The sequence below is a fragment of the Thunnus maccoyii genome, chromosome 8 (assembly GCF_910596095.1).
Source record: "Thunnus maccoyii chromosome 8, fThuMac1.1, whole genome shotgun sequence".
NCBI lineage: Eukaryota > Metazoa > Chordata > Actinopteri > Scombriformes > Scombridae > Thunnus > Thunnus maccoyii.
In genome coordinates this window covers 28460226-28485627 of record NC_056540.1, presented here as the reverse complement: position 1 = coordinate 28485627, position 25402 = coordinate 28460226, and the positions used below count along the sequence as shown (strand labels likewise).

Here is a 25402-nt window from a genome sequence, read left to right as displayed (position 1 = left end):
CGGCGTGGCTCATTGACATTGATTTTAATAGTTTTTGGACAACAACAGAGCTCCGCAGCACAGAGGAATAAGATATATCAGGCTTTGGCTACGCAGACAATTCTTGTTAGTGGGATTTGTTGGTTTTGGTCTTTTCATGGAATTTGTTGACAGTAAGAAAAAAATACAGAATATCGCCAGCCTTATCCTTTAAGAAACTCATCGCTGTATTAGACACTGCATTACAAGGTGGTTATTTTCCACAGCGCAGTGCAGACAGCCACCCTTCCCAGCTCAAACACACACAGTCTCTGTTGACAGGGCCAGCGGAAGTGCCAGACGTCATTAGCAGAGACAAGGCCGCAGAGGAACACAAAGGAGCTCTGTCACTGAGATATGAAGGGAGAGAGAAAGAGAGAGAGAGAGAGAGAGAGAAAGAGAGAGAGAGAGAAAGTTTGAGTGAGGAGAGATAGCAGGGAGGAAGGGATGGAGGAAAGGAGGATTAGCAAAAGAGGGAGATGGAGCAGAAAGAGGAGAAAAAGGGGGTATGAGAGACAGAATGATGAGGTGAAAGAATAGGAGGCGGAGATAGAGAGGAAAAATAAAGGTGGTGACAGAGAGTGGGGTGAGAGGGAGTGCGTGAATGAGCAACAGAGAAAAGGATGAAAGGAGAAAGAGGATGTGACAGAAATACTATAGTAAAAGGGGGGAGAAAGAAAACGGGGGAAATAGGGGTTGAGGGCAAAAGAAAAGGAGAGGGGGGCATTCATTAAAACATTTCACTCTCTTCAGTCATGATCCTTCGCTCTTCTAATCACATTTCCCTTTTTTTCCTATGTTGTCTGTCAAGTCTGCCGTGAGTTTATTTTCAATTCAGTCTATCCTGACTTTTTCTCTGTGTGTCTTTTCTCGTCTGTCAATTTTTTTTGCCTCCATCTAATGTTCTTCGTCTGTTTTTATCTCCCCTATTTCGCCTCTCTTCCTGTCTTCTTCATTTCATTCCACTAGTTTGGACTCGTGGCAGGTAGGCTGACAGATTTACAGGTGCTTCTCATCTCCTGCCCTGAGAGGGGGGGGAAAAAAACACACACACATACACTGTGCGGCGGAGGCTGTCTGGTTGTGTCAACAGTTTTGAATTCTTGCTGGCGTGCATGAGCCACTTCATTGATTAAACATGGCAGGAAGCAAAGACCAATAAATAACCTTTATAGATCAGAATTAAGTGCATTTTTAAAATGGTGAGTGGCCTCGAGGCGCGGGTCCAGCCTCACGTCCATCCTGGGAGCTGACAAACTCTCACGCCGCACTGCATTATTGTGAATGCTGACTGCAGTTGGGAGGAATGAGTCAGCTCTTACTGAGTAGATTCCCGAAACTGAGCATAAAGTTAAACAGTGGGAAGTTCAATCATACTGTGAAAGATACGGGAAATTTCTGCAACAGCAGTAAGAATAATTATAAACTCCCAAATAATTCTAAAGCCAAAGATGTGTATAGATTGGACACAATCTTCCTGAAAATGTTTAATGAGTGTTTGTCTGGTCCATTAACAAATGCTAGGGGTCTTTCCAAGATCATGGAAGACAGCTATAATAATGCCTATTAACAAGAACAGGTGGTCCCTCAGAGGTATGCAATTACAGGCCAATTAACATAGTACTGATTGCGTCAAAGGTAATTGAAAGATATGTAGCAGAACAACTTACTAGCCACCTTAAACAGCAGCCCTTTCAGACTGTGCAGTTTGGTTTTTAGATCCACCATTCAATGGAAACTACTAACTGCTTTCTCTTGGAGAATATGAAATCTCAACTAGATAAGAGGGGGAATTGTTGGGGCCATATTCTTAGATCTAAAGAAAGCGTTTGACACTGTGGATCATCTACTTGCAAAGCTGTCAATGTTTGAATTCTCCCCTAATACTTTTAAATGGATGTAATCCTGTCTGAAAGGCACAGCACAGAGGGTCAAGATAAATGGTGAGCATAAGTCCTTAGTTGTGATATCGGTGTACCTCAGGGTTCAATTGCGGGGCCCCTGTTGTTTAGTCTTTACATAAATGATCTTCCCACTGTATGCAATGAGTCTGAGATTCAAAAGTACGCAGATGATACTGTCAGTTATGTACATTCAACGACCAAACAGCAAGCATCCATGTAAGCCCACGGCAGTGATAGCCCATGTCACACAGTGGCTTAATAACTCCTGTCTTCACTTAAACATAAAGAAAACAATCTTCACTAAGAGGTCAACAGATAATCTCACACCTAATGTTTATGTTGCAGGAGAAAAAGCTGACAGTGGTATCTGTTTTCAAATATCTTGGTGTAACAATTGATTCTCATCTTACATTTAAAACACAAATTAAGATGGTAACAAATGTAATAAAGTTCAACTTGAGTTCAAATTTCCGCCATATCAGAAACTGTCTAACTACTAAAGGCAGCAACACTATATTTCAATGCCATAATCATGTCACATTTGTCATACTGATTGACTAGCTGGGCACAAGCCTCCTGTACAACACTCAAACCTGTACAGCCAGTATACCACCAGGCTCTTAAGGTGTTTGACTGGAAGCCAAACACCCATCACCATTGTTACTGCCTAAGAATTTATAATTTACTGAGCTAGTACATTTACAGATGCTTGTCTTGTCTATAAGATTCTGGATGGCTTGGCTCCTCCCCCCTTAGTGCTTTACTTTTTCGAAAGCTACTTGCTCCCAATACTAATACTAGTATAGAGTGTTGTCTAGGCAGAAAACAACTGATGATAGACACACCAGGTCTGTGGCAAGAGGGGATTGTACAATACCTATGAGGAGGACTGCCTTCAGACAGTCAGCTTTTTCAGTGAGAGCAGCTCACACATGAATCAGTCTGCTAACACTTATCAGAGAGTGTGACACATATTATTAATTTAAAATGAAATTAAAATAATGGTTACAAGACAATGAAGTGTGTGACCATACTCTGTAACTTCAAATAACCTGAAGCGTGCCTGTTTTATGTATTGTTGTCCTTGTTTTAAAGTATTTTATGTGTTCCTATGAAGTGTGCTCTGCTGTATGTACTGTATTGCTGTTCCTGTTTTAATATATTTTGGATGCCTTTTGTAGCTGTCGTTAGCCAAGATGGCTAAACTGGCACATTTAAAGAAATGTCTATTAATGTGCACTGTCTCTTAATGTCCCTGTAACTTTAAACTGTATAAATAAAGTAAAGCTAAGAGAACTTGTCAGCTGCTATAGAGTTGCTATAGAGTTGTATCCTGTACCCTGAAAACGAGTCAAGATTTCACTGGACATCAAAGTACAAAAACTGTGTTCCAGGTTCCTTCAAAAACATTTTAGAAAAATATCCGGCCTGGCTTGGCTTATGAAGCTTAATAGTGAGAAAGAGGAAATTTAATGAGATAGAAGGGAAGAGAAATAGCCGCCCAAATAAATATGGTTTCAGATTGCAAAAAGAAGAACAAAACATCCTATCTGTCAAAAAGAGGAACTGGAACTGAGGCCAAGTATTAAAAATTTGCTACTGGATGGTGTGAGTCACTTGGTTTAACGGCAATTGGATGCAATTTCATTCTTTAATTTAGAGATTCCATTCAATAATGATTAATATTTTCCTTTCTCAGTTTGATTGGAAAAACATGATTCGATGATTTAGTTGTGATCATCAAATACTGCTTCCTTTTTAATAAACCTGTATAATAAGGTGAAGCTATTATTGTCTCCTTCATGATGAAAAATAGACAGTAGAACAATATTTATGTTTTTATTAGAGATTTTTTCATTGAAAACAGCTGCCTGCTGCTGCTGGAAACGACACTAATGAGAACTGCAAGACGTAAAACCAAACTAATGTGCTAAAAGATGCTAAAACCCTCTGTAGAACTATGGGGAAGTGCACAATTAGGTGATAATTCTGTAAGTTTATCCCTAAATAAGAGTCCCCCCCTATCAAAAATATCGATCAGTGCAGATTTAGTGATCAAGGACAGTTTAACAAATGAAATGGTCCAAAATATGTTTAGTGTTTTCCACTGAATTGAATTTGAAGCATCAGACCAAAGGCCAACATTGAAATACTTATAAAGCCGGCCCAATGGCCTTTCTGTGCTCCTTCCTACAACATTTAGTTTCATCAACGGGTTTACCAGGAAGCATGCTGCATATTTGGCCTTCCCCATCTGCCGTGTAAGGGCACAATGAAGTGTTTGTGCGCCTCCGGTCTATGTCCTCTGTCCGCCCCCCCGTCCTCTTTCCTTTAAGCCACAGATGTTCCCAGTGCCATCCCACTAAAGCGCCTCCGGACAAGACTGTGCTCTGTGTTCGCTGGTAGCAAGAAAGCCGCAAAAGTCCAAGAGGACACCATGGGAACCGAGTGGTCAGCTTTGATAGTGCAGTCATGCAGACTTTTTGGGATGTTTGCGCCATCCATTCATAAATGAATCTTTGTGAGACATGCTGGGACACCATCTAGGGGGCAGTAAATTAAAGCAGACCGCAGCAATGACTGTGCATTTGTCATCACTGGACAATGAATGACCACAGTGCTGAAAATAGTAAACACAGGACAGTAGCAGTGGTGAACAGTGAACAATTACCCAGGCAAGGAAATACATATTGACTCATGTGGGCAGTAACCCTTTAGTTGCATCAGTTGTGCAGTCTCCCAGCATCTTTTTTGTTCTAATTCTGGGCCTCTCTCAACGACATTAAGAAAAGCAACCTACTTTACCTTCCTCTTTCGCTGGCAAGAGCGTCGATCTCATCAAAGAAGACGATGGAGGGAGCGACGGTCCTCGCCTTCCGAAACACCTGCAAGCAGCGTCAGCAACAATGGACGAGAGGAAAACAGGACAAATCTTTAGGAGTGGCGATGAATCGTTCTCAGCTGGCAGTTTGCACAAACATACACAGGAAATACAGCACTTGTTAATGTCCATGTCCAATGTTCATTACATAAACAACTAAAAATAATCAGGGAGGAACCACAACTTTAACACTTCAGTTTGGTGGTGATGAAATGGTCCAGAAAAGTATGTCAGCTTGCATTCATTTCCATTAAGATAACTAAAACATTGATAAATCCCAGTAAACCATTCATTGTAATAACCAGTTACAGGAAGTTAATTGCACTTACCTCTCTCACGTTTCTCTCTGACTCTCCAACATACTTGTTCAGTAATTCTGGCCCCTGTAAAAATTTAAATGGTATGTAAGTTTTAAGATTTGCTGTGTAATATGACATGATGACAACTTGAACTATTAATTAATTATCAAGATAAAGTGGTATTTACATATTACACATTAACAGTGATGTTATAAGTGTGTGTGTGTGTATCTGTGTGGTATACTAGTTACCCAGTACTGTTTCAGTGTTCACAGTCCACTATGTAGTGGTTTTATGTTTAACATCTGTGTTTCAGTTGGCGAACAAAGAAATTTCTCAGTACAGTCACTAAACCACCACTGTCCTGTAAAGCTGTCCCCACTATGACAAATTGCAGTACCGCTACTAACATTGTTGTTATGCTACTAACGTTGTTGTTATTACTACTGCTGCTGCTGCTATTACTGCACGTCAAATAAATATCATTTGACATGTTATTAAAAGGCGAGATGGCAGGTTTGTAACCAAAATAAAGCATTAGATTTAGCTCTGTGCAGGATGGAAGGCCCAACTTCTCTGCACAAACAAGAGCAAGTTTCTGCACAAAACACTACCACATGCAAATGTTAAACAGTGTTTCATGAGTGATTGGGAGTACTATATATGATTTCTACAACTTTTACTCTTACTACTACCACTGCTACTAAAGGCCTCTCTACACAGGAGACACCTCAAACAGATTTAATCAATACAGCTGTCAATACAGTTGCATAACATCTTGTGTTTCACTTGCACTTTAAGCACACAATGTCGCTAAATATATTTCAACACCTCTTCCATTTTATATGCATAACTACAGTAACTGCATATTGGTCTGTGAGCACTGCCAAAATGCGGGTGACCTACACTCTGCACTGCACTTGAACTCATCCACTATAGACACTGATGGAGAACTGAAGCTGCTCTTGCTGCCCTGCTAATATCCTGCTTTGACTATGCAGCCTGTATCATATGAAAGTACGTCCACACTAAGCGAGCTAAATCTGAACATGCATCCTCTTCTCTTGATTTTTTGGCACTGTGTCAATACTAAACCAGCGTAAACAAGCTTTCCAAAAATGCTCACCAGAGAATACATATTAGTGCAGACAGGAAAATTTGAGCTTTTCAAAAATGATGAAGTACCCCTCTGACTGTCTCTGTGACCGTTCTTTGCGAGCATCATTAAAGTTGATGACACAATACAGCTGTTGTCAATATTCTGTATTCATGCTTATGGTATCTGCTGACCGAAACAGGACAAAGAGAAAGAGATTTTGCAGTTCCTGCAGTTTTCATGGGGATCAAAAACTGGAAACAGCAACCTGAGAGTGCAAGTTTGGATACACATCTTTTTCACAGGTAAACTGCATCTTCAGTTTTAGCCACCTAGCGTGGATGTAGCGTTCTACTACAAGTATTGCCATGAACACCTCTGGTTCTACTACTCCACCGCTACTTGCACAACTAGTTCACTCCGATTACTAGGGCTGAAACTCTTCTCTCTTCTTCCTCTAACTTTCCAGTCCTGTCCTCCCTCTTCTCTCCCTCACTCAGAAGCAGATAAACATCCACTCAACCCTCGGAAGAACTTCCTCCCTCTGCAATCCACCCTTTCAACACCTCCGGGCTGACGGAGGAGACGACACTTAACTCCCAGCCCTTTTGTCTCCTGCAGTAAGTGTGGAGGTTGACTCATTAATCCCAGGTTCCTCTCTGTGGCAGAGCCAAGGGCCGGACATGGTGAGTTTAAAAACCACTGACACTGTAGAGATACGAGCCGTGTGTGTGTGTGTGTGTGCGAGTGTGTGTGTTTGTGTGCACGTATGCATCTGCGGATGTGAGTGTGTCTGAGTGGCTGCAGTGGGAGGAAACTGAAATTGACAAGATGATAATAGGGCTTTTTCACACAGAGGAAACAGGCTGAGCCTTAAAGTATCCACATTTAAATCTGGATAACGTATCTATGTCAAAGCAACCGCTGCACTGGAAAAACCTGATACTGTTATTGCAGATGCTGGAGAGCAGGCTTTCAGCGGGAGGGACAGGATGTTTTTTAACCTTTTCATAGAGCAGATACTCTTCGTGATGACTTGAAAAACGGTTGCATAAGATTGCAGTGCAACTCATTTGTATCACCTTTGTATCGATCACAATGCATAGTTCAAACAAGTGAGTGTCTGTTATGTCTTCTCAGGACCTGATTGAAAATGTGATGATGTTCTTTTCCTGTAAACAATAAAACTTGTTCATTTAATTGTCAACCTCACTTCTTCTCTTTAAGTGCACAAACATTTGAATGTTCATGTATCCATCCGAAAATATGCCCTGGCCCTTTCCATTATGCAATATGTGTTTTTCTTGTTTTGTTTTGTTTTCATTTTCTAATTGTATGGTTTGAACTTCACCATGTAGGATTAAATACAGCTGCATCCAATTGAACTGCACTGAACTGAAGTGATTTCACCTTAATCAGACATTTTTGGAGAAATTACCTTTGCACGTTCCATTTGTTTCCCTATGCATTTAGAAATTTATGGTTAATCAAAAGTTGATCTGGATAAGAATAAAGTGGAAATGTAATTGGAGGCTGAAGAAAAAGTATTTCAAGAAAACCTTGGTAACTTTATCCGTGTGCACGCCACACCATTATATTGCTAAATAAGAAAAAAAAAAAGCTTGCAAGTCACACCGACATTTTCCGCTGGCTAAATGACGCCAGTTGAGAGCTTCTGTCGCAGCTTTCTGTCTCACATGGCAACAGCTTTGAAAGTATTCACTGATCAACAATTCAACGAGCTGATCAATCAATCTCCGTCGACCGGGTCTGGACGGGCGGGCGGGCGGGGGGGGGGGGGGTCGAGGGTGACGGCGGGGATTGGCGGAGAGGATGGGGTGATGAATGAGAGAGGACAAACAAAGGGTCAAAGGTCAGACAAGGAAGCTCTCTGCAGAGGAAGTCGGGCGGTGAGGCCGCCCCTCGGGTCATCGGGGGAAACATATCCGCTAGTACTCTGACACATCTGATATACTGTGTATGTAGATGTGGATTTATGTAGATTTAATTTGTATTTGATACGTGTTAATATGGTAAACAGTTACATTAAACTCCTAAACCCCACTGGCTCATCAGTCGACCAGTTGTTGCATAATAGTTTCCAAAGATACCAAATTTATCCTGTTAACTTTTATCCTCTACTGTGAAAAGTTTGTTTTATACCGAATCACTTTCATTTCAGAAAATGTCTTTTGGTCACATGGTTATTTATTATATAAGTTAAAAGTTGAGCTAAAAAGGCCTCGACAGTGAGATTAGATTGGATCATCAATCATCAAGATGATGGCATCACTTCAGAAAACTTGCTCATAGCATGTTGGCAATCAATAAACCTGAAATACAAGCGAGTCGAAGTCTTATCTTGTTTTGTTGAGGGAGTTTTTGGAGCAGCTCCATTGCCTTATTTTTTTTCACAGACTCTTATGCGGTTTTTGGCAGATCGTTCAACCAGAGTATGATATGAACAAGCACACCTGCATTGCATTATTTGTTCATATTTGTGTATCAAAGTTGGGGGAAAAAAAACAACAACCTTGTTTCCAGAACTTTCTTTGATTTGAACTCATCATCTACTTCAACCCAGGAAAAACAAAATTAGTTTTTAAATCTTGTCTAGACAAAGAAAACAGAAGATGCCACTCTGGAAAAAAATAAATAAATAAATAAATGGAATTATGAGTCGATGAAAACTCACTTTGATAGCGAGGAAGTTGAGCCCGCTTTCATTCGCCAGGGCCTTGGCTATCATGGTCTTAGAGCAGCCTGGGGGTCCGTAGAGCAGGACTCCTTTAGGTGGTTGGATCCCCATGCGTGTGAAGGCCTCGGGGTGCCTCAGAGGCCACTCCACGGCCTGCTTCAGTTTCAGCTTCACCTCCTCCATCCCGCCTACGTCTGACCAGCGGACCTGGAAGTAGTAGGGCATGAGTACGTTACAGAATTAAGTTAATTATGACCGAGAGATGCCCTCTAAAGACCCTTTAATCTTCATTTTCCCCTTATACTAGGCTATAAGCAATTCAATATCTCATCAACCTTGGCATTTCATGTAGCATGCAGTAAGTGTTCATCATCCAGCATACTAGGATTTAACCAAAATGGGCTTTTTATGGCCAATTTAATTCCAGTATGTTTGATTGGAGCTGCTGATCTCAAATATTTTGTGTCAACATTCAAAATATGATTGAATTTGACAAGTATTCATACGCCTCATAACACATGAGACAGCATTTTGACCATCATGTATGTAGAAACACGTGTACATGTATGTATAAGAATTATAATGAACAATGATTAAATATAAAAGTAAAGGAAAGAAGAAGAAGTAGAAAAAAATCTGATTTAAAAGTAGAAAAAGAATTAGAAGTAGTAGAAGAAGAACAGGAGGATTTGGTTGTACAAGAAGGAGAAGAGGATAAAGATGAAGAAGAAAAAAAAAAAGATGTATCAATTAATCATTTTAAAAAATTTCCGTGTTATTAATCAACCACAAAAAAAAAACATGCAAGGAAACGTATTGGAAAGGAAATGTATTATACTTGAGATGGACAACAATGAGTGGCCACGTCTAATAAATGATCAACACTGGTCCACTCCAGTTCCTCTGAAATTTCATACAGGCCTAATCTGTGGCAGCTCAAACGCAAACACATCGCCAACAATAAATGCAACAGACCAAACAAACTCTGATTGCACGCTGATGTCACTGATGTTCTCATGTAACCCACACAGAAGACCTTTTTAACTTTCTGAATGGTTGAGTAAATTGCAAAGAACTGCGAGTTCTTCCAGACTAATGACAAGGGTCAGGGGGTGGGGGAGTAGAGAATGAAATATAAAAGCATATTTGGAACGAGATGGAGGAACTGAGGGGCTCGGGTTGAATCAGGAGACTCTGGACGGAGTGAACAACAACAGAGGGAGTCGCCCAACAGCTGCCTGTCTGACAGATGGAAGGAGAGAAGGAGGGAGGGAGTCCGGCAGTGAACAACCGGAGGAGATAAAGCAGATAAGAAAAGAGAAACCCTCATCCAAAACCTTTCAAAACGCACTCTCATCCTCCCTGACTCTTTCTTCATTACACATCCTTTCTTCCCTCCCTTCCTTGCTTTTTCAGCTCTGTTCCAATCAAACCCCTCTCTCCCTTCCTCTACATATCCCCATCTTTCTTTCTGCACGCCATCTCTATCTTTTTTTTTTAATCTACCTTCTGACCTTTTTCTTTCACCCTGTCTTTCTGTTTCTTGTCCGTGCTATCTCTCTATCCAGTGCACTTCTTTTCTTTCTTCTCTCACTTGGCCCTTCTGTTGAGTATGTTTACATGCACACAAGAAACCAGATAACTGAAATACTGTAAATCAGGTTACAAAGGAAATCAGACAATGTCTTTTCTTGCATTGTAGTAACCTTGTCATTGTAAAATCTGTATTGACAGTACATGTGACATGTCAGTGACCTTATTTTGGAACCATGTAGTGTGGGCAGTTAATCTGACTAACGTACAGTGGATTTACAGATATGGCTGCAATTTAAGATTATTTTTTATTATCAATCTCTCTACCATTAGAAAACAATAAAAAATATTAATCACAATATGCTAGAGCACACAGTGATGCCACTGAATGTCTTGGTTTTTCCCATCAACAGTCCAAAACCCAAAAATATTAAATTTACTATAAAAGTTTGATCGATTTTCAAAGTAGTTGGCAATCCGATATCTTTCGATCGACTGACCGATTCATTGAATAATGACAGCGGCTCTACTTGCAGAGGCTACTTAGTGTTAGTTTCAGCTTTTGTTGAACTTCAGATTAAATAATTCTGAATACGAGGATGCGTCGCTACACGTGATGATCCTCTCTTTCATCTCGCTGCTCTGCTGTCACATTGATACTTTCCTTGTCTGTAGTTTTAGTCCTGCACATGCTCACATGTACAAAAGCCGATTAGACGCCAGGTTCCATGCCAAGATATCACCTTTGTTTTCAGGAAAAAATCTAACTGGGGTTTAACAACTAATTAATATCAATTACATAATTATAAGTTGTTTAAAGGGAATGTTTTTTGCTTGGAGCATCTCAATTTAGCTGGTTTTCTCTATTCTACATGTTTGTCAGTGTAATGTATTCTGGTTTGAGACTGTTGGATAGACAAAAAAAAAAGCAACTTGAAGACGTCACCTTGGGTACTGGGAACTCGTGAGTGGGCACTGTTCATCATCTCCTGACATTTTATAGACTAAACAATTATATTTGTAATAAAAATAATCCGGAGCTTCAGTCTTTATCAGATTATTGCAGAGAGCCAACAGTAACCTGGTTACTTACAGTAACTGCAAGTAAAAATAGTGTTCGTCTACCTTCTCTTCACCCCCCCCATGTTTTTGTTTGTTACATATCTTATCTCTTCTGCAATCCCTTTCTTACTTCTCTCACTTTGCCCTTTCACTATCACATCATCTCTCGCTCTCTCCCTTAAATACTGCTGCTTACCTCTCTCTCTCTCTCTCTTCCCCTCTTTCTGACTCTCTCTCTCTCTCTTATGCTCATCCCCCCCCCCCCCTCTTTTACCCTCCCGCCGCTCTCCATCCAGAGGTAACACATCCCAGGCCACCGGCGCCGTCTCCGGGGAACGAAGCACCTAATGGAAACCTGGCGTCTGGCCACATACTGTAAATACCGAACAATTTATGGACAGCGCCGAGAGAGAGAGGGAGAGAGAGAGGGAAGGGCGGATGGAGGGGTGGGGAGGAGAGGAACAGAGAGAGAGAAAGAGAGAGGAGTGTTGCAGAGATGAGGAGATAGGTCGGAAAAGCAGGTGAACGAACCAGAACACTCTTTCGGATGAGCAGAGATGAATGAAATGAAATAAAGAGTGGAGTGATATAAAAGAAACAGTAAAACAGGCTTTTGAAGAAAGAGGAATGGCGGAAACACGTGAGCAAGAGAAAGACGGGTAAAGAGACGGATGAAGAATGCAGAAAAACAAAGAAACAAAGAAGGGATTTGAAATGAAAGAGGTTTTGTTGTTGTACTTACAGTACAATAGCAAGCATTCATGGTTAGTGATATTTAGGAGGCTTTATTTAAATGTAAACTTTAACAAGTTTCACAATATTATAGCACATTATGTTATATTAAAATAACTTTGGAACCTGCTTTAGACTGGTTTTGAGATGATATAAGTGCCCATTTTTCACCAGGATACAATGCATAACTTCAATCTCAACTGTAAACCAATAGCACATTAATAATAAGTTGAAAAATGAAGCTGTTTCAAACAGTTGAAGGTCCAGAACAAGCGAGTAAGTGGACCTTGAGCTGAGGATGTTATACACATGTTATATACATGTTTCGAATGCTTGCGGCAGAATATTTTCCAAAAGAACATCATCAAAAGGTTTTTATAATGCCTTCATACTTTCAGTGATGTGGCTGAAGCGTTCAAGGATACTCTAAAAATCTGAACTTTTGGAGTTTGTTTCTGTAAAGCATCGCTTTCACAAGCTCTTTTGTGTTGTTCTCTATATTGTGTGTATTATTAAACCCAGAAGACGAATCTTAAGCAAACAAAGGGCGGTGGGATGGCGTCAAGGTACGTGTTTTTGTTTCTGTGTTTAAAGGGGTTGTTCTGCAATCTCAGGAGTTGGAGTTTACTTGAAAGCATCACCAAAAAAAAAAACATTTCAATTTCTTTACTTACAGCTGCGTTATTCTAGAACAACAAACTAATTTAATATAACAAAAAATAAGTGTACCAAACGTCCGACTCAAGCTAGTTTAAGGGGTCTGCAATTTGATTTTCACACTAGACTGAAGTCAATTAAAAGCATTGGCAGTCTATAAGGAAGGAAATCTGTCTAACACCTTATGTACTCTGGAAATGGTCATCATTAATGTAAAGTATGCATTGTCTGTACTTTATAGGCGAAAACATGTATGAACACCGATAACGTCCTTCCTAATGGGTCTAACAGGCCTCATATGAAGGTTGACGTGTGAGATGGGTCAGGTCTACGACACCTAAGTAGACAGGTTTTCCTGATGTTATATGAATAGTGTTCATGTGGTAAGTAGGGGCGGGTGGTAGACACATTCATTTCATGGTGTATATTATCATGTGGACACATTCTAGGTGAACTCCACTCATCGGGCACAGAACACAAATGTTCAATCTATCCGTGCTCACTAAACCAGATTGTGGTTTTGGGGCTTTATAGGCCTCCAGCATCTGAATTTACCAACAACATCCTGAGACCTCAAATCAATCACTCACCTCTTTCCGCCGAGGAAGCACACATCCAACACAACACTTCACACTCTCATCTTCCCCCCTTTTTTGTTGCATTTTTTCGCAGCAGACTTAATGGAGTCATTGTAATAAATAACAACATAAACTTACATTAATTGCAAGGTGCTTTTTTTTTTGTCACGAGTGAAGCGTCTGTGGAATTAGAAGGCGATGTTTTGACTCACACCTCGTTGTGCTGTGTTTCCCCCCACCCCCCCCCCCCTTCATCTTCCCTCCCTTCCTTTTTGTACGGGACCCAGTTATTATCTTTTACTGTTGTTTTCTGAACTTTACAAGAGGCCTCTCAGGCTCTGGCCCTTTGATGGGGTTGAAAGGAGGGTGTGGGGGACTTCTCAGACAAAAAAAAAAAAAAAAAAACTCAAGAGAGACGAAGAGTAAGTTTAAAAAGGAGGAATAAATGGGCTTGTTATACAGCTGCCAAATGAAAATATTAAATCCAGACTGCACGGTGGAAGACGATTATTTAAAAAAAAAAAAGGAGAGATGCTGGGTAAACAAGAAAGATGTCAAAAAAGAGGAAGGATCTCTTGTCACAAAATAAACAAAGGATTAAGAAGGAACTTTAAATTTATTTACATGTAAATTGAGAGGCATAATCTGTAAAACTGAAATCTCCTGATACGTGATCTGAGATGGTTTCCGAGGAACTTGAGGCGTGTATTCATCCGGCACCACTGGAAGTTTCTTATATAAAATGGATTAGAAACAAATGTTTGCACTCATGTGGATATAATCAAGTCCGGGGCTCTGCGGCTGGCCTTTCAGCTGAGCTGCGCTAGGGGGATAAAAAAAAAAAAAAAAAAAATTCCAAACTCAAGCTCACTCCTCTCTCTTGTTTCCAGGAACCAGCCGCAAGGACTGAACGTCTCTGGGTGAGCTCAGTGCAGAGTGTAGCGGAGAGGCGAAGAGGAGGGAGAGGGAGGGAGGGAGGGAGGGGGAGGTGGGTGAGGGTGAACGGATAGGAAGGACGTTTCTTCTTCTTCTTCTTCTTCTTCTCCTCCTCCTCTCGTTCTCTTTTTTTTTTTTTTTTTTTGGTTGCTGGCAGGAACCGTCAGCGACCCGATCTGCTTTCAATTACCGGTGGAGGATGATGTTAGCCCTCTTCCTGTCCGTTATGTCTTGCACATGCAAACTCCAAAACATCCTGGAGTCTCACCACTGTCCTCTCATCCCTCCCTCCCCTCCCCTCCCTCCCTCCCTCTCTCTCTCTCTCCTTCCATCCGCTGAAAGCAAAGTGATTCATCTTCATTTCAGCGGAGGGTAAACTGGCCACGGGGTCATTTCCACTCTTCCTCAGCTTGACCCCTTCTTTTAAGCACTGGTGATTCAGTGGTCAGTGGTCCAAAGAGGAGTTAAGGGACTTTGGGGATGTGTATTAGAGGGGAAAGGGAGCCACGGCTGCTGTTGATGAACTTTTAGTTTTTTCCTCGTGGCGACAAGTAGTGATGCTGTTTGGTTTATAATTTGTTTTGTAAGACGGTATGATGTAAACCAGTTGGCTTACTACCAAGGCCATTGCAAGGTTGAGTGCAACTGAGACATAACTAATGCTGATTACAAACATAGGATCCAATACAGATTGTGTCATTAAAGATGATGCTATAAACCAGACAGGCATGTGCTGGGAAAGTCTTTGGAGACCATGTGTCTCTTAATGATTCTTCTCTTTTTTTTCCCATGTATGATCTTTCCTTGAGTATTCTATGGCATGTCAGTGTTTTACATATTTGAAATATTGTAAAATGGCCATTTAATTGAACGTAAATCAGTTATTTCTTATAGTTTCTTCTGTTTTTGTTTTTTATACAGTGGAGAAACATTTCTAAACTCAAGCCTTCTGTATCTAAGGCTAAGATGAAGACCCACCTGCGTAGACTTGCTTCTTTGTCTGTTTATTTTTTCACTTACATATTGTGTCTGTATATCATGTCTGTTGCATTTGTCTTTTATTGAGAAACGCTTTGTGATGTCTGAGCCAGACAGGTGCTATAAATAAAATGTCTTTACTTATTTCTTTTGAACAGCTGCACTTCGCTGACTCCTGTTGGCTAACTGAGCACGAAATGAGGACAAATTTTAGCAAGGGGAGGAGGAGTTATATCTGTCATTTTTCTAAGACTGTAAAGAATTTTGCAATTTTATGTCTTTTCTTCTGCTCCCTGACCACTCTAAATACAGACAGCCCTTCATTCACACTCACAGCTACTGCAAGAACTTTTACAGGGGACAAACAACCATTTTCGCAACTCGGCACCTTACGTACCTGCATTTCAAACAGAGGACACAAGGAGTAAATGTCCTCTGACAAAGTTCCTGATGCTAAGAAATGTTCTTGCTCTAGAGGTGGTATTTTCTGATGGCAGAGTTTGCAGAGCAAAACCCAAAAACAAAACTTGCAGCTGCACTTGTGCACTTGCAGCTTCATTTATACAATAAAGGAAGCACTCTTTCTTTAATCAACATAATGTTTAGAGCTTAAAAAACAAACTTCTTCCGTCGGCTTTCCTGAGCGAATGAGAAAGAGAGCGAGCATTGACCGAGAGAGCTTTACTGTACCTTGGGGACATCGATAGCGACCTCCCTCATGGCGCTGGGCTTCACAGCAGACATGGCCCATTGGAGGTCCTGCAGAGTGACAGTCACCGTCCCCATCAGCTGCCGGTCCGACGGTTGTTGGAAACTTCCCAATGCTCGCCGTAGCGCGTGCAAACCTGCAAAAAAAGAGTGTTTACCTGTTATATTTCTCAATGAACCAGGGGGAAAGTGAAAGCAAGATTATTTGAACTTTTTATAACCTCGCTGTACGAGGAGGAACAAAAACCTTCAAGCTCGAGACAGGCGAGCACAAAAATATGAAATTATACTAGACTCCCACCCGCCCCCGGAAAAAAGATAACAATATCATGGCTTAGAGAGACGGAAAAAAAATATCATCAGTCTTAACCAAGTTTATAAACAGCAAGTTTAATTTCTTTCTTAAAAGTCATTCAGGCCTACATATTACAAGGGAGAAGGTGAATCATTTAGAAGATTAAAGACTGTTATTTGAGATATCTTCCCAAATATAGAGAGGGATATGAAACTGGTGTTTGTTTGCCTAAAGAAGCAATTCTAGTGTAGTTGTGGCTTGAGGGTTTTCTTCCCAAACCCACATGCACTCAGTCCAATTTTTTACTCAAAACATTCAGGCTTGTACACGCTGTGGTGATACACGCCTAGTGAACTCACATCTCAGAATGAACACTAATTCCCCTTTTGATGGCGAAAATAATTGGGCCTGCGTTATTGGGGGAAAAAGGAGAGTAGGCCGAAGGGAAGGGAAGTGTAATTGAAGTGCTTAAGGTTTGAATACCCTCAGTTTCAGAGACTTCAGCGTCTGAACAAAAAGAAGACGGCAGAATAAACACGGATGTGTCAATATCAAAAAACGAGCCTTTGTTTCGTCTGCTAAAGAGGTCACAGGAAACTGAGTTGAATTAGAAAGGTTCTGGGCACAGTCAGCTCAGAAAAACGGTGAGGTGATGAGTGATTACAGTCATACAAAACATACTTATAAAGAAAAGTCACTGAAGAAGAATGTATTTATTCAACACACCAGTAGAGTTGCAAAGAGCAGTTATTTTAAGGATCCAGGGTTTCAAAATAAATGTTAATTTTTCAAATATACACAGTATTAGTAGACTGGCATTGGGGCACTACCCAGGCTTGAATGCACATGAAACTGTATTATCAGTAAAAAGGCATAACAACCTGTTTATTTAAATAAAAACTCAGAAGGTACAGACCTGTGTGCATAAAAACTTAAGGATGAGTCAACTACCACCCCTAAGGAGCATTTTGGTAAGAAAAATTCATTCAGTGAACTTAAAATATGTTGCATGCACAGCTAACAGTTAGCAGTAGCTAAATATTATGCTACATTTATCATTTTAGACTGGCGTCTTATCCATAACAACGCCAGCTGAAAGCTCATGGGTAGTATAGTATTTAGAGGCATTTAAAAAACTGTTAAAATTACCCAGGAGATTTCAGTTTTTCTATGTTGAGGAACACTGATGATATCATGAAAAGAAATGGAGTTTTACAGTGGTAGAAGGATACCCATGGCTTTGGGCGAGTGCCTTGCTCAAAGGAAGCTAAGCAACAGTTGTTGAAGGGAAGGGGGATCATTCCTTACTTCCTTTTCTCCTTCCAGTTTTATGCAGATTGAAACCAGTGACCTTCCTGTCATAGGAGTTTTGTTTCGACAACCACTTGAGTTGTTATCTATGTCAGGGAGGGAAATGAAGATTGATTAAGGACTTCTTTCAGGAGCGCCTCCTCGGTGACGCTGGAGAGGATGTTCTTTCGGATTTGTGTATTGTTCAAGGAGACTTTGCGGTAATCCTAATGAGGGTTTTTCAAAAATCCGAGAAAAAGCTTGATATGCTGGTCAGATGTCTGCAAACATCTGCACCATTTCTGAGAACATGAGCCAAGTGCACCAACTGCTTGTAATTTCCTCCAAGTCACATTACAGAATAAACGGGTCTGCAGGTAAGTCTGGTTGCAATATTGCATTCAATCATTACTAAATAGACAGAAAAGAATGTGTGAGAAAAGAAAAATAGAGGCGTAAGCCGCCATGTGTACATCAGCTTGCATCCAGCTGTGCAGATTTAACCCCTACAGGTGGGAGGACAGGTCTTGTGGGCAATGATTAGTAGTTACAAAACCAGCCCACAACCACGTTTCCAACCCGAGAGTAGGGTAACAGTATATTAGACACAACCATTCCCGATACACATGTGCACACATCACACAAACACACACATAAACTCTTGGCTTCCTCTTCTGAGCTAAAAGGGAGTGGGGGGGGGGGGGGGGCTGGGGGGGAGTTGGGGTGGCGAGGGCTGGAGGGGAACGGACGTGGTCCAGGGCTGGGGGCCAGGGAGCAGACGAGAGGGGATTTACGATCAGACAAGACTGCATCCTGTTTATATTTTCCAGGACCCGTCCGACTAGGCGAGGGACAGACAGAGAGAGAGAGAGAGAGACAGAGAGAGAGAGAGAGAGAGAGAGAGGGGGGAAGAGAAGAAGAGACGGAGAAACACAATGAATGCGAGCAGGTTTGTCTTCCATGAGTACGTCAAGTGGAGGTCAATGTGTTCCCCAGTCCAGGCTCCCCGGTGCATGATGTCTTTCTCTCGCTCTTTCACTTTCTATCTCCGTCCACCCACCCTCCTTCTTCTCGCTCTCAATCCCCAGAGGTCTAAGCATCCACATCATTCCACCTGGCTGACGCTTCAGCTCTTCATCTGTGTTAATGCTTCAGACTGCCGCCGCTCAGACTGCACAAAAACATCTGGTCCAAGTAGAAGGGACTAGGCAGGACAGGACAGGATGTGGAAGGAAGCTGGGGCGAGGAGGGAGATGAGGAGCACCAGCCACAACACCATATGCACTAACCCCAAACCATCAGCTGCCTGCCCTGTGAAGGTGGAGGCCGCCGCCGCCGCCTCCTCCTTCGGTGCCGAGAGGACGATGGGATAGGGAAGAAAACCTGAGAAACTGCTGTGTTCTTGATCTTGTTTGAAAAGATAAAAGATGCTTTGTGGACAGCTGAAGAAGGCCCACACAGGAAGAACCTGCATACGTACATCTATCCATTATTGAGCCTTCTATGGGTTTTCTCATTTCTACATTTAGAAATCTACATGTAATGAACAGTTTACACAGCATGAACTGAAATGTTCAAGGTCTGATAAAAAGAAACTGATGTATACACACCAGGGCAATATACTGTATACAAATACACACAAAAAAAGAAATATATATATAATTATAGAATAAAAAAACCACAAAAAACTAAACTAAAAAACATTTATCACGAGCCTCAAACCATTTGATCAACCAAGAAAAAGGTTAAATCTACAGCCACTGGCGAAGAACACGTGCAGTTCAATAAGTAAAACGTTTTGCATTGATAGCATTCTGCAGGATTATGATATGATGTTTTATTAGGGTCAAAAGTTTGCTTTTATGGCTTTTATCCGTGGAACAATTTTAAGAGGTTTGGAGCATTAAGTGCTGAAACTCTGCATTTCTGCAGAGGTTTAGTGTGTAGATCCTGATCCTCTATCCAGCACCTAAAGTTGGGTTTGACTTTTATTGTAGTAAATATAGACTGACAGCTAGTTTAAAGGGTCTAATCAATAGTACGGATGCATACAAGCCCCGCTGACTGAAAAACGCAGCTGACATGTTAAATAAATGTTTCACCCAGAATCTTCTCAAACTGTCTACAGTGAATCTAGCACTTTGCCAGCAGTAATGACAAGCCTCACAGAGAAACAGCCCGAACAGAGGGGAAATGGGGTTCATAAGCCACAGAGCTTCAGTCGAGCCTGGACGCCCGGAGGGCAGCGGAAACTTGATTCAACGATGTGACTTTAACATTTTGCTTCAGGGATTCTCTCTCCTGACTGCTCTTGGCTGACTCCGAGCACACATTTGGTTTAGTTATGAAAACATCCGATGGGAAGGGAGGAGGAAAAAAAAAAAAAAAAAAAAAAAGAGGGAACACAACACAATTTAATCTGAACCTTATGTGGACTCATTTTCTTAGTTCTTTCTTTTTTTGCATTCCTCCTTTCCAGAATGCTTCGTATTCGCCAGAGATCTAGTGGGAATTGAGAGAAAAAGGGGCCCCCTAAATGTACAAGAATGCACATTTGCAAAACATCACACCAGGGCCCAAACTAGGTATGGAAGAGAGGGAAGAACTAATTTCACAGAGTTGAAGCTGGCCTGGAAGAAGTTATTTGTGGTTATTCAACAGAGGTGGTCTTAATTATGTGGGTCTAAAAAAGACCTCCTCCCCCAGATGAAGGCCCTCTCTTCAGGGATCACCTTCGCTGACCCTTGCACCAAATCTGCCTTTGGTACTCAAAAGAATCTGAATGCAAAACATCATACTCACCGATACTTGAACCTATGATGACACCACAAGTAATTTCCGACAAGCTGTTTTTATCAAACACATGGATCCTCAAATATTCACAAGCTTTGATGAAAATATCAACAATAAGTTTCAACAAGCATCAGTGGTCCATAAATCAGTTTTAATACCATTGACGAGGGTTGGGGAGTGCTAAAACGCAACCTTGGGGAGCTGTGTGGTTGTCTTTCACAAAAGTTTACAGCCATAATTGTGCAAATTTGAAATCTGAGCATCTTGCTCAACAGCAAGACTGATATCTCAAGCTAAAAGCTTGGGATCAGGCTCAGAGCTGATCCAAGTATTTTATGATGAGTCCGTGTCAATCTGATGCATTTACTTGTTTTCTCCAGATACTCCAATGTCAGAAATCCCACTGAACACTGTTCATGGAAAAGAAACACAAGAAAAACAGAAGATACAACACAACCAACACGATTAATGATATGTCTATGTGTTGTGAGAGGTGTTGGGCTACAAACATTTGGTTTGTCCTCTATTTCACCAACATTTCTCAGGTGCACCACACCTCGAAAGTGCCGTTGTTCAACTGAAGTTCAAACTGTATTTCAGCTTCTGGAGCTGAAATACAATGCTGGATTGAAGAGAGGCTGTCCAAATGTTTCTCAAAGCCTTCTGCCACAAAAGATCCACAGTAGAGCCCCACCGATAAATTGGCCTTGGCGACATATCTGCAGATATTAGCTTACAACACATATATCAGTATCTGCATATTTGTAGGCCAATTAGAAACAAGAATCTGCAGAGCAGAAATGTCAAATATTTGTTTGTGGTAGTTGAGAAAGAGTTTTGCCATCACAAACAATAGCTTGTCCACCGGAGAGAAAGGGCGAGTTTATTATTCGCTCAGTATTGTGGTCACAATTCTTTAAAACGGATTTAGGGGATCACCACTGGTCTCAAAAATCCAGTACAACTCGCGCTATAATCCACACTAACGCCTCTCTATCAACTGGTATGCAAAACACTGTAGAATACTGTACAAAATATCATATGCACTGTGTAGCTGTAGCATGTATGAAAACTTAATACAAGTGTTTCATGCATGCAACTGCAACATTAGAGACTCACGGAGGAAGAAGGATGTGTGCAAAGGTTAAAAGTTACAGAGGTCCATTGTCAGAGACAGCAGATCATCACCCACAGAGTCTAGGAAGGTGTGTCAATCCATCTGCACTTCAATAACGCATTCCACATTTCAACAGGGAAGAGTCAGGGCTGTGTGTTGTGTTGTGTTGTGTATTGTGTAGCGCTATGTCAAACAACCGCGAGCCACAGCTCTCCAGCGACGCTGTCCTCAGATGAATTGTGAAATACTTTGGGCATTACACCATTACAAAACCACAGGAACGTTTTCATTACTCGTCGGGGCTTCCGGAGCACTCTTTGCACCTGTATTTACAATACCCAACATCTGTTCCCGGAGTCTGAAACACCGCAATAATATGTGCTCTTAAAGTGCACACACACACACAAACACACACACACACACACACACGACAAAGACAAATACACGTGCTCACATACTCCAAACATGCAGAAAACGTGTGCACACAAATACACACGCACATACAGTAAACGCTACATAACACACACACACACACACACGCACGCACGCACACACACACACACACAGCTGTCACTGAGTAAAGGTAAGTGCCGGGGTTAAGGAGTACAAGCAGCACATTTCCGGATTTTATAAACAGAGGCCTCAAATAAACTTCACATGCTGATCCGACTGATATTTATGTGACCTGTCCTGAAATTCCTAAAGTGTCTTTAAAAGGACAAACGAGTCGGGAAAAGCGCTTTATAAGGCAAGGCTGCCGCTGTAAACATCAGCGAGCATTTAGCGCTGGTTGGGCCATTTAGTCTTCCACTGCAGAATTTATGTCAAACACACAAAACTCTGCTCGATTTTGACGCCGTTTTTCCTACTCGTTCCTACAAAAGAGGAGTAACCTCTAGGCCTCATTTCCTGCTGTTTCCTCCCTGATGGCCAGGAAGATCAATAGTTTGGATTAAAACTTCTCAAGTACTGACTATTTAGGTTTGGGGGGATTTTCACCAAGCGTGTTTGCCAAATCACTTTGCACACTCGCCGAGTAAATCATTTAGGCCGTTTAGTCTAAGTTGAAGGAGTGGATGTTAAATATCGAGCCTGAACTTTGCCGTCAAATAAGAGGCTAACCGAAAAAGCTTTCAGCTGACACAATGCAGAGTTGTATGTTTATTATTCCACATAATCAATTTTACTGGCCCTTTTTTGTTCCAGTGGGCTTCCCCTGTTTAGAGAGGCTTGTAAACAGTGTGTCCGGATGTGGCACAAACCAAACAAGCACGCACACGCGTAAACACTCGCGCAAACGCGCACACTCACACACACAATTTGCACTGTTTAGACTGTGGAAATGAGTCATCTGCTAGCGCCGAGATCAGTTGAACACCAACAGGATGACAGAAAGACGCCCAGAGTCTATGAGGCTCCACGAGACCACATGATAGCTGCCAATACCACACAAAGCACCTAGAGGGATTCATTATGAAAAGCTGTTTTGTATAATCGGTGCCGAGCTGGGAACAGGGTCAATGTAACATTTTCGGGGGGGGGGGGGGGGGGGGGGGGAATCAGAGGAAATCAGCACCTATGTGGTTGTGTAAGAGGAAATCTTTTCAGGGATCCTGTGCAAAAAAAATATACATATAAAAAGACACACATCCTTTGGTGTTTGGAACTGCTACTGCTTTTTCTCTTTTTTTATACTGTATATACATCTTCAATTTTATTTATGCTTTTTATTATTCAATTACTGCATATTTTACTTTCTTGTTTTACCTAAATCATCAGCCACTTAATGTGTAAATGGACTGAGATTTCGTTGATTGTAGTTTATTGTACAAACCAGTTGTAAATGACTAAAGTCCGGTGAGCCATTTGATAAAGAATAACAAAATAAAAAGTCGGGTCTTTGCTCAGCTCTCGTGCTGGTTTTTACGTATTAAATCTAGCATTAAAACAAAAAGGGTAATGAGGGTTGAGTTCTGTACATTATTATTTCATCACATATGAAACCTGTCAAACTATTCCTTGCACCTTCTGATAGATGAAAGGCAGCTGAATTTCAACTATCAAGTGGATCACATATGGAGCCGCGGCGCAGCAGTGCTGCAGTCAGCAAGCTATAAAACATGGGACTTCTACAATGGCTCTATCTGTGTCAAGCTATCCAGTAACAGTGTGCATGCTGACACACGTCTGACATAAAGCCCGGTCAGAACGACATGACGAGGAGCTACATCAGATACAACAGAAACACTGTCAGAAAAACCTTCATAAATAGAGTTACTAACGTGCAGGCTGTACTTTTTTTTTTCTGCTGTGACTAACACAGTCCAGCAGATCATCTTAATGTGTACATAAATCTGTCAGCCTGTAAGAAACTAGGATGAAAGCCATGTCCACTTCAGACACTCAGACAGAATAAGTTCAGAGGGGGAAGAAGGAGTTTGACTGAAGGTCAGCATCCACGACTGCAGAGACTGACGGAGCGATGCGGTTTAATTGCTGTGAGTAGTTCGTCTACTGAACTTGTAAAATCCTGACTCGCTTATTGTTAAAAGTTAGACTGATAGAATCGAGGAAAAAGAAGCCTTTGCATGTTAAATCTTGCAAAAAAAAAAGCGGAATAAGCCACTTAGGCTGCATCACTTCAGCAACCAGCTTTTATCATTTTGTTTCTTTGCTCCAGCAATATAACATTTGCCCACTAGAGGTCCTTGTTCAGGGTTACCACAGTTCAGTTTCAGGAGAATGACCTTTCTCTCCTGCAACAATTTTGAAGCAATGAAGCAATTTTGCAATGCGATTATGTACTCTGATGTGTAGAGATACTTGTACTGAAAAATCAGAGTGTAGTTTTCCATTTGTTCCACTGCAAACACTACTTTCTAAGCAACTCCACCTTTATCAATCAATTTGAAATCCAACATGATAAGTTCACTAAAAATACTTAAATTCTGAGGTTATCTGGAGCAGTGGCGGTGGGTTGACACCTCCAGAAGGGGTTTCAAGATGAAATTTAAAATGAACAAGAAAGGAAAGTAGAAGAAGAAACATTTGCACCACAAAAATTACCTTTACAGAAAAAAATATACATACAGTAAGTAAGAAATGGGTGTACCACTAGCTACAACGGTCAGGTAAACAGGACGGCGCCTTCTTAAAACTGAGTTACATTCCAGTTTTTTCTCTCCAGGTTTAAAAATCTTTCCTTTCATTAAAGGGTCAGGGCGTTCAACCTGGATTCCCTCGGTCAGTGCACATGATGTAACGCGCAGATTTTCTTAATAATTTGTGTGCTCAGTGGAGGCTTAAAAGGGATTTGAGGTGACCTCGATGAAACAGACTTTAATAGATTTGGTATGAGTGTGCTCTTGCGTTATACTGCGTTCGAAACTGGCCGACCTGTAATCAACTGCAATTAAGTGCTGATTATATAACACATCTGTCGTCAAGAAGTTGTTTCTGGGTCTCGGTACTTCTCTGACTGGACAAACAAAAACTTCCTCTAATGACATCAAGATTTCCATCCATTCATATGCACAAACAAACACGCTCATAAACACGCACAGAACACCACCACTTGGCCTTGTAAATGCCCTTCTCTCGAGATGAAGACTTGATTTAAATAGGCTTATTCTCTGATCTATAAGCAGGTTGGTATTGTATTAAAGGCAGGAAGTGAAACCCCCACAGCAACTTGCTTGTGTGTGTGCATCTAAAGTCAAAGACATAAGTGTGTATGTGTGCATGCTTTTCTGCAGCTGTGCAAGGTGGGGATCTTGTGCGTGACCAGAGCGTGTCGCAGCCACCTTGGTATCGTCACCTCATTTTTA

At 41.3% G+C, this 25402-nt stretch overlaps 1 protein-coding gene across 1 annotated transcript in view; it reads right to left on the bottom strand.

Annotated features, from left to right (window-relative positions):
* Window positions 1–25402, bottom strand: part of spata5 (spermatogenesis associated 5) — a 122945-nt gene that overhangs the window by 81187 nt on the left and 16356 nt on the right. The window contains exons 11-14 of the mRNA XM_042418430.1: window positions 16063–16217; window positions 8894–9103; window positions 5133–5186; window positions 4728–4807 (exon numbers count right to left, since the gene is read on the bottom strand). Of these exons, the coding sequence (XP_042274364.1) occupies window positions 4728–4807; window positions 5133–5186; window positions 8894–9103; window positions 16063–16217 (499 nt within the window). The remainder of the gene's footprint in view (window positions 1–4727; window positions 4808–5132; window positions 5187–8893; window positions 9104–16062; window positions 16218–25402) is intronic.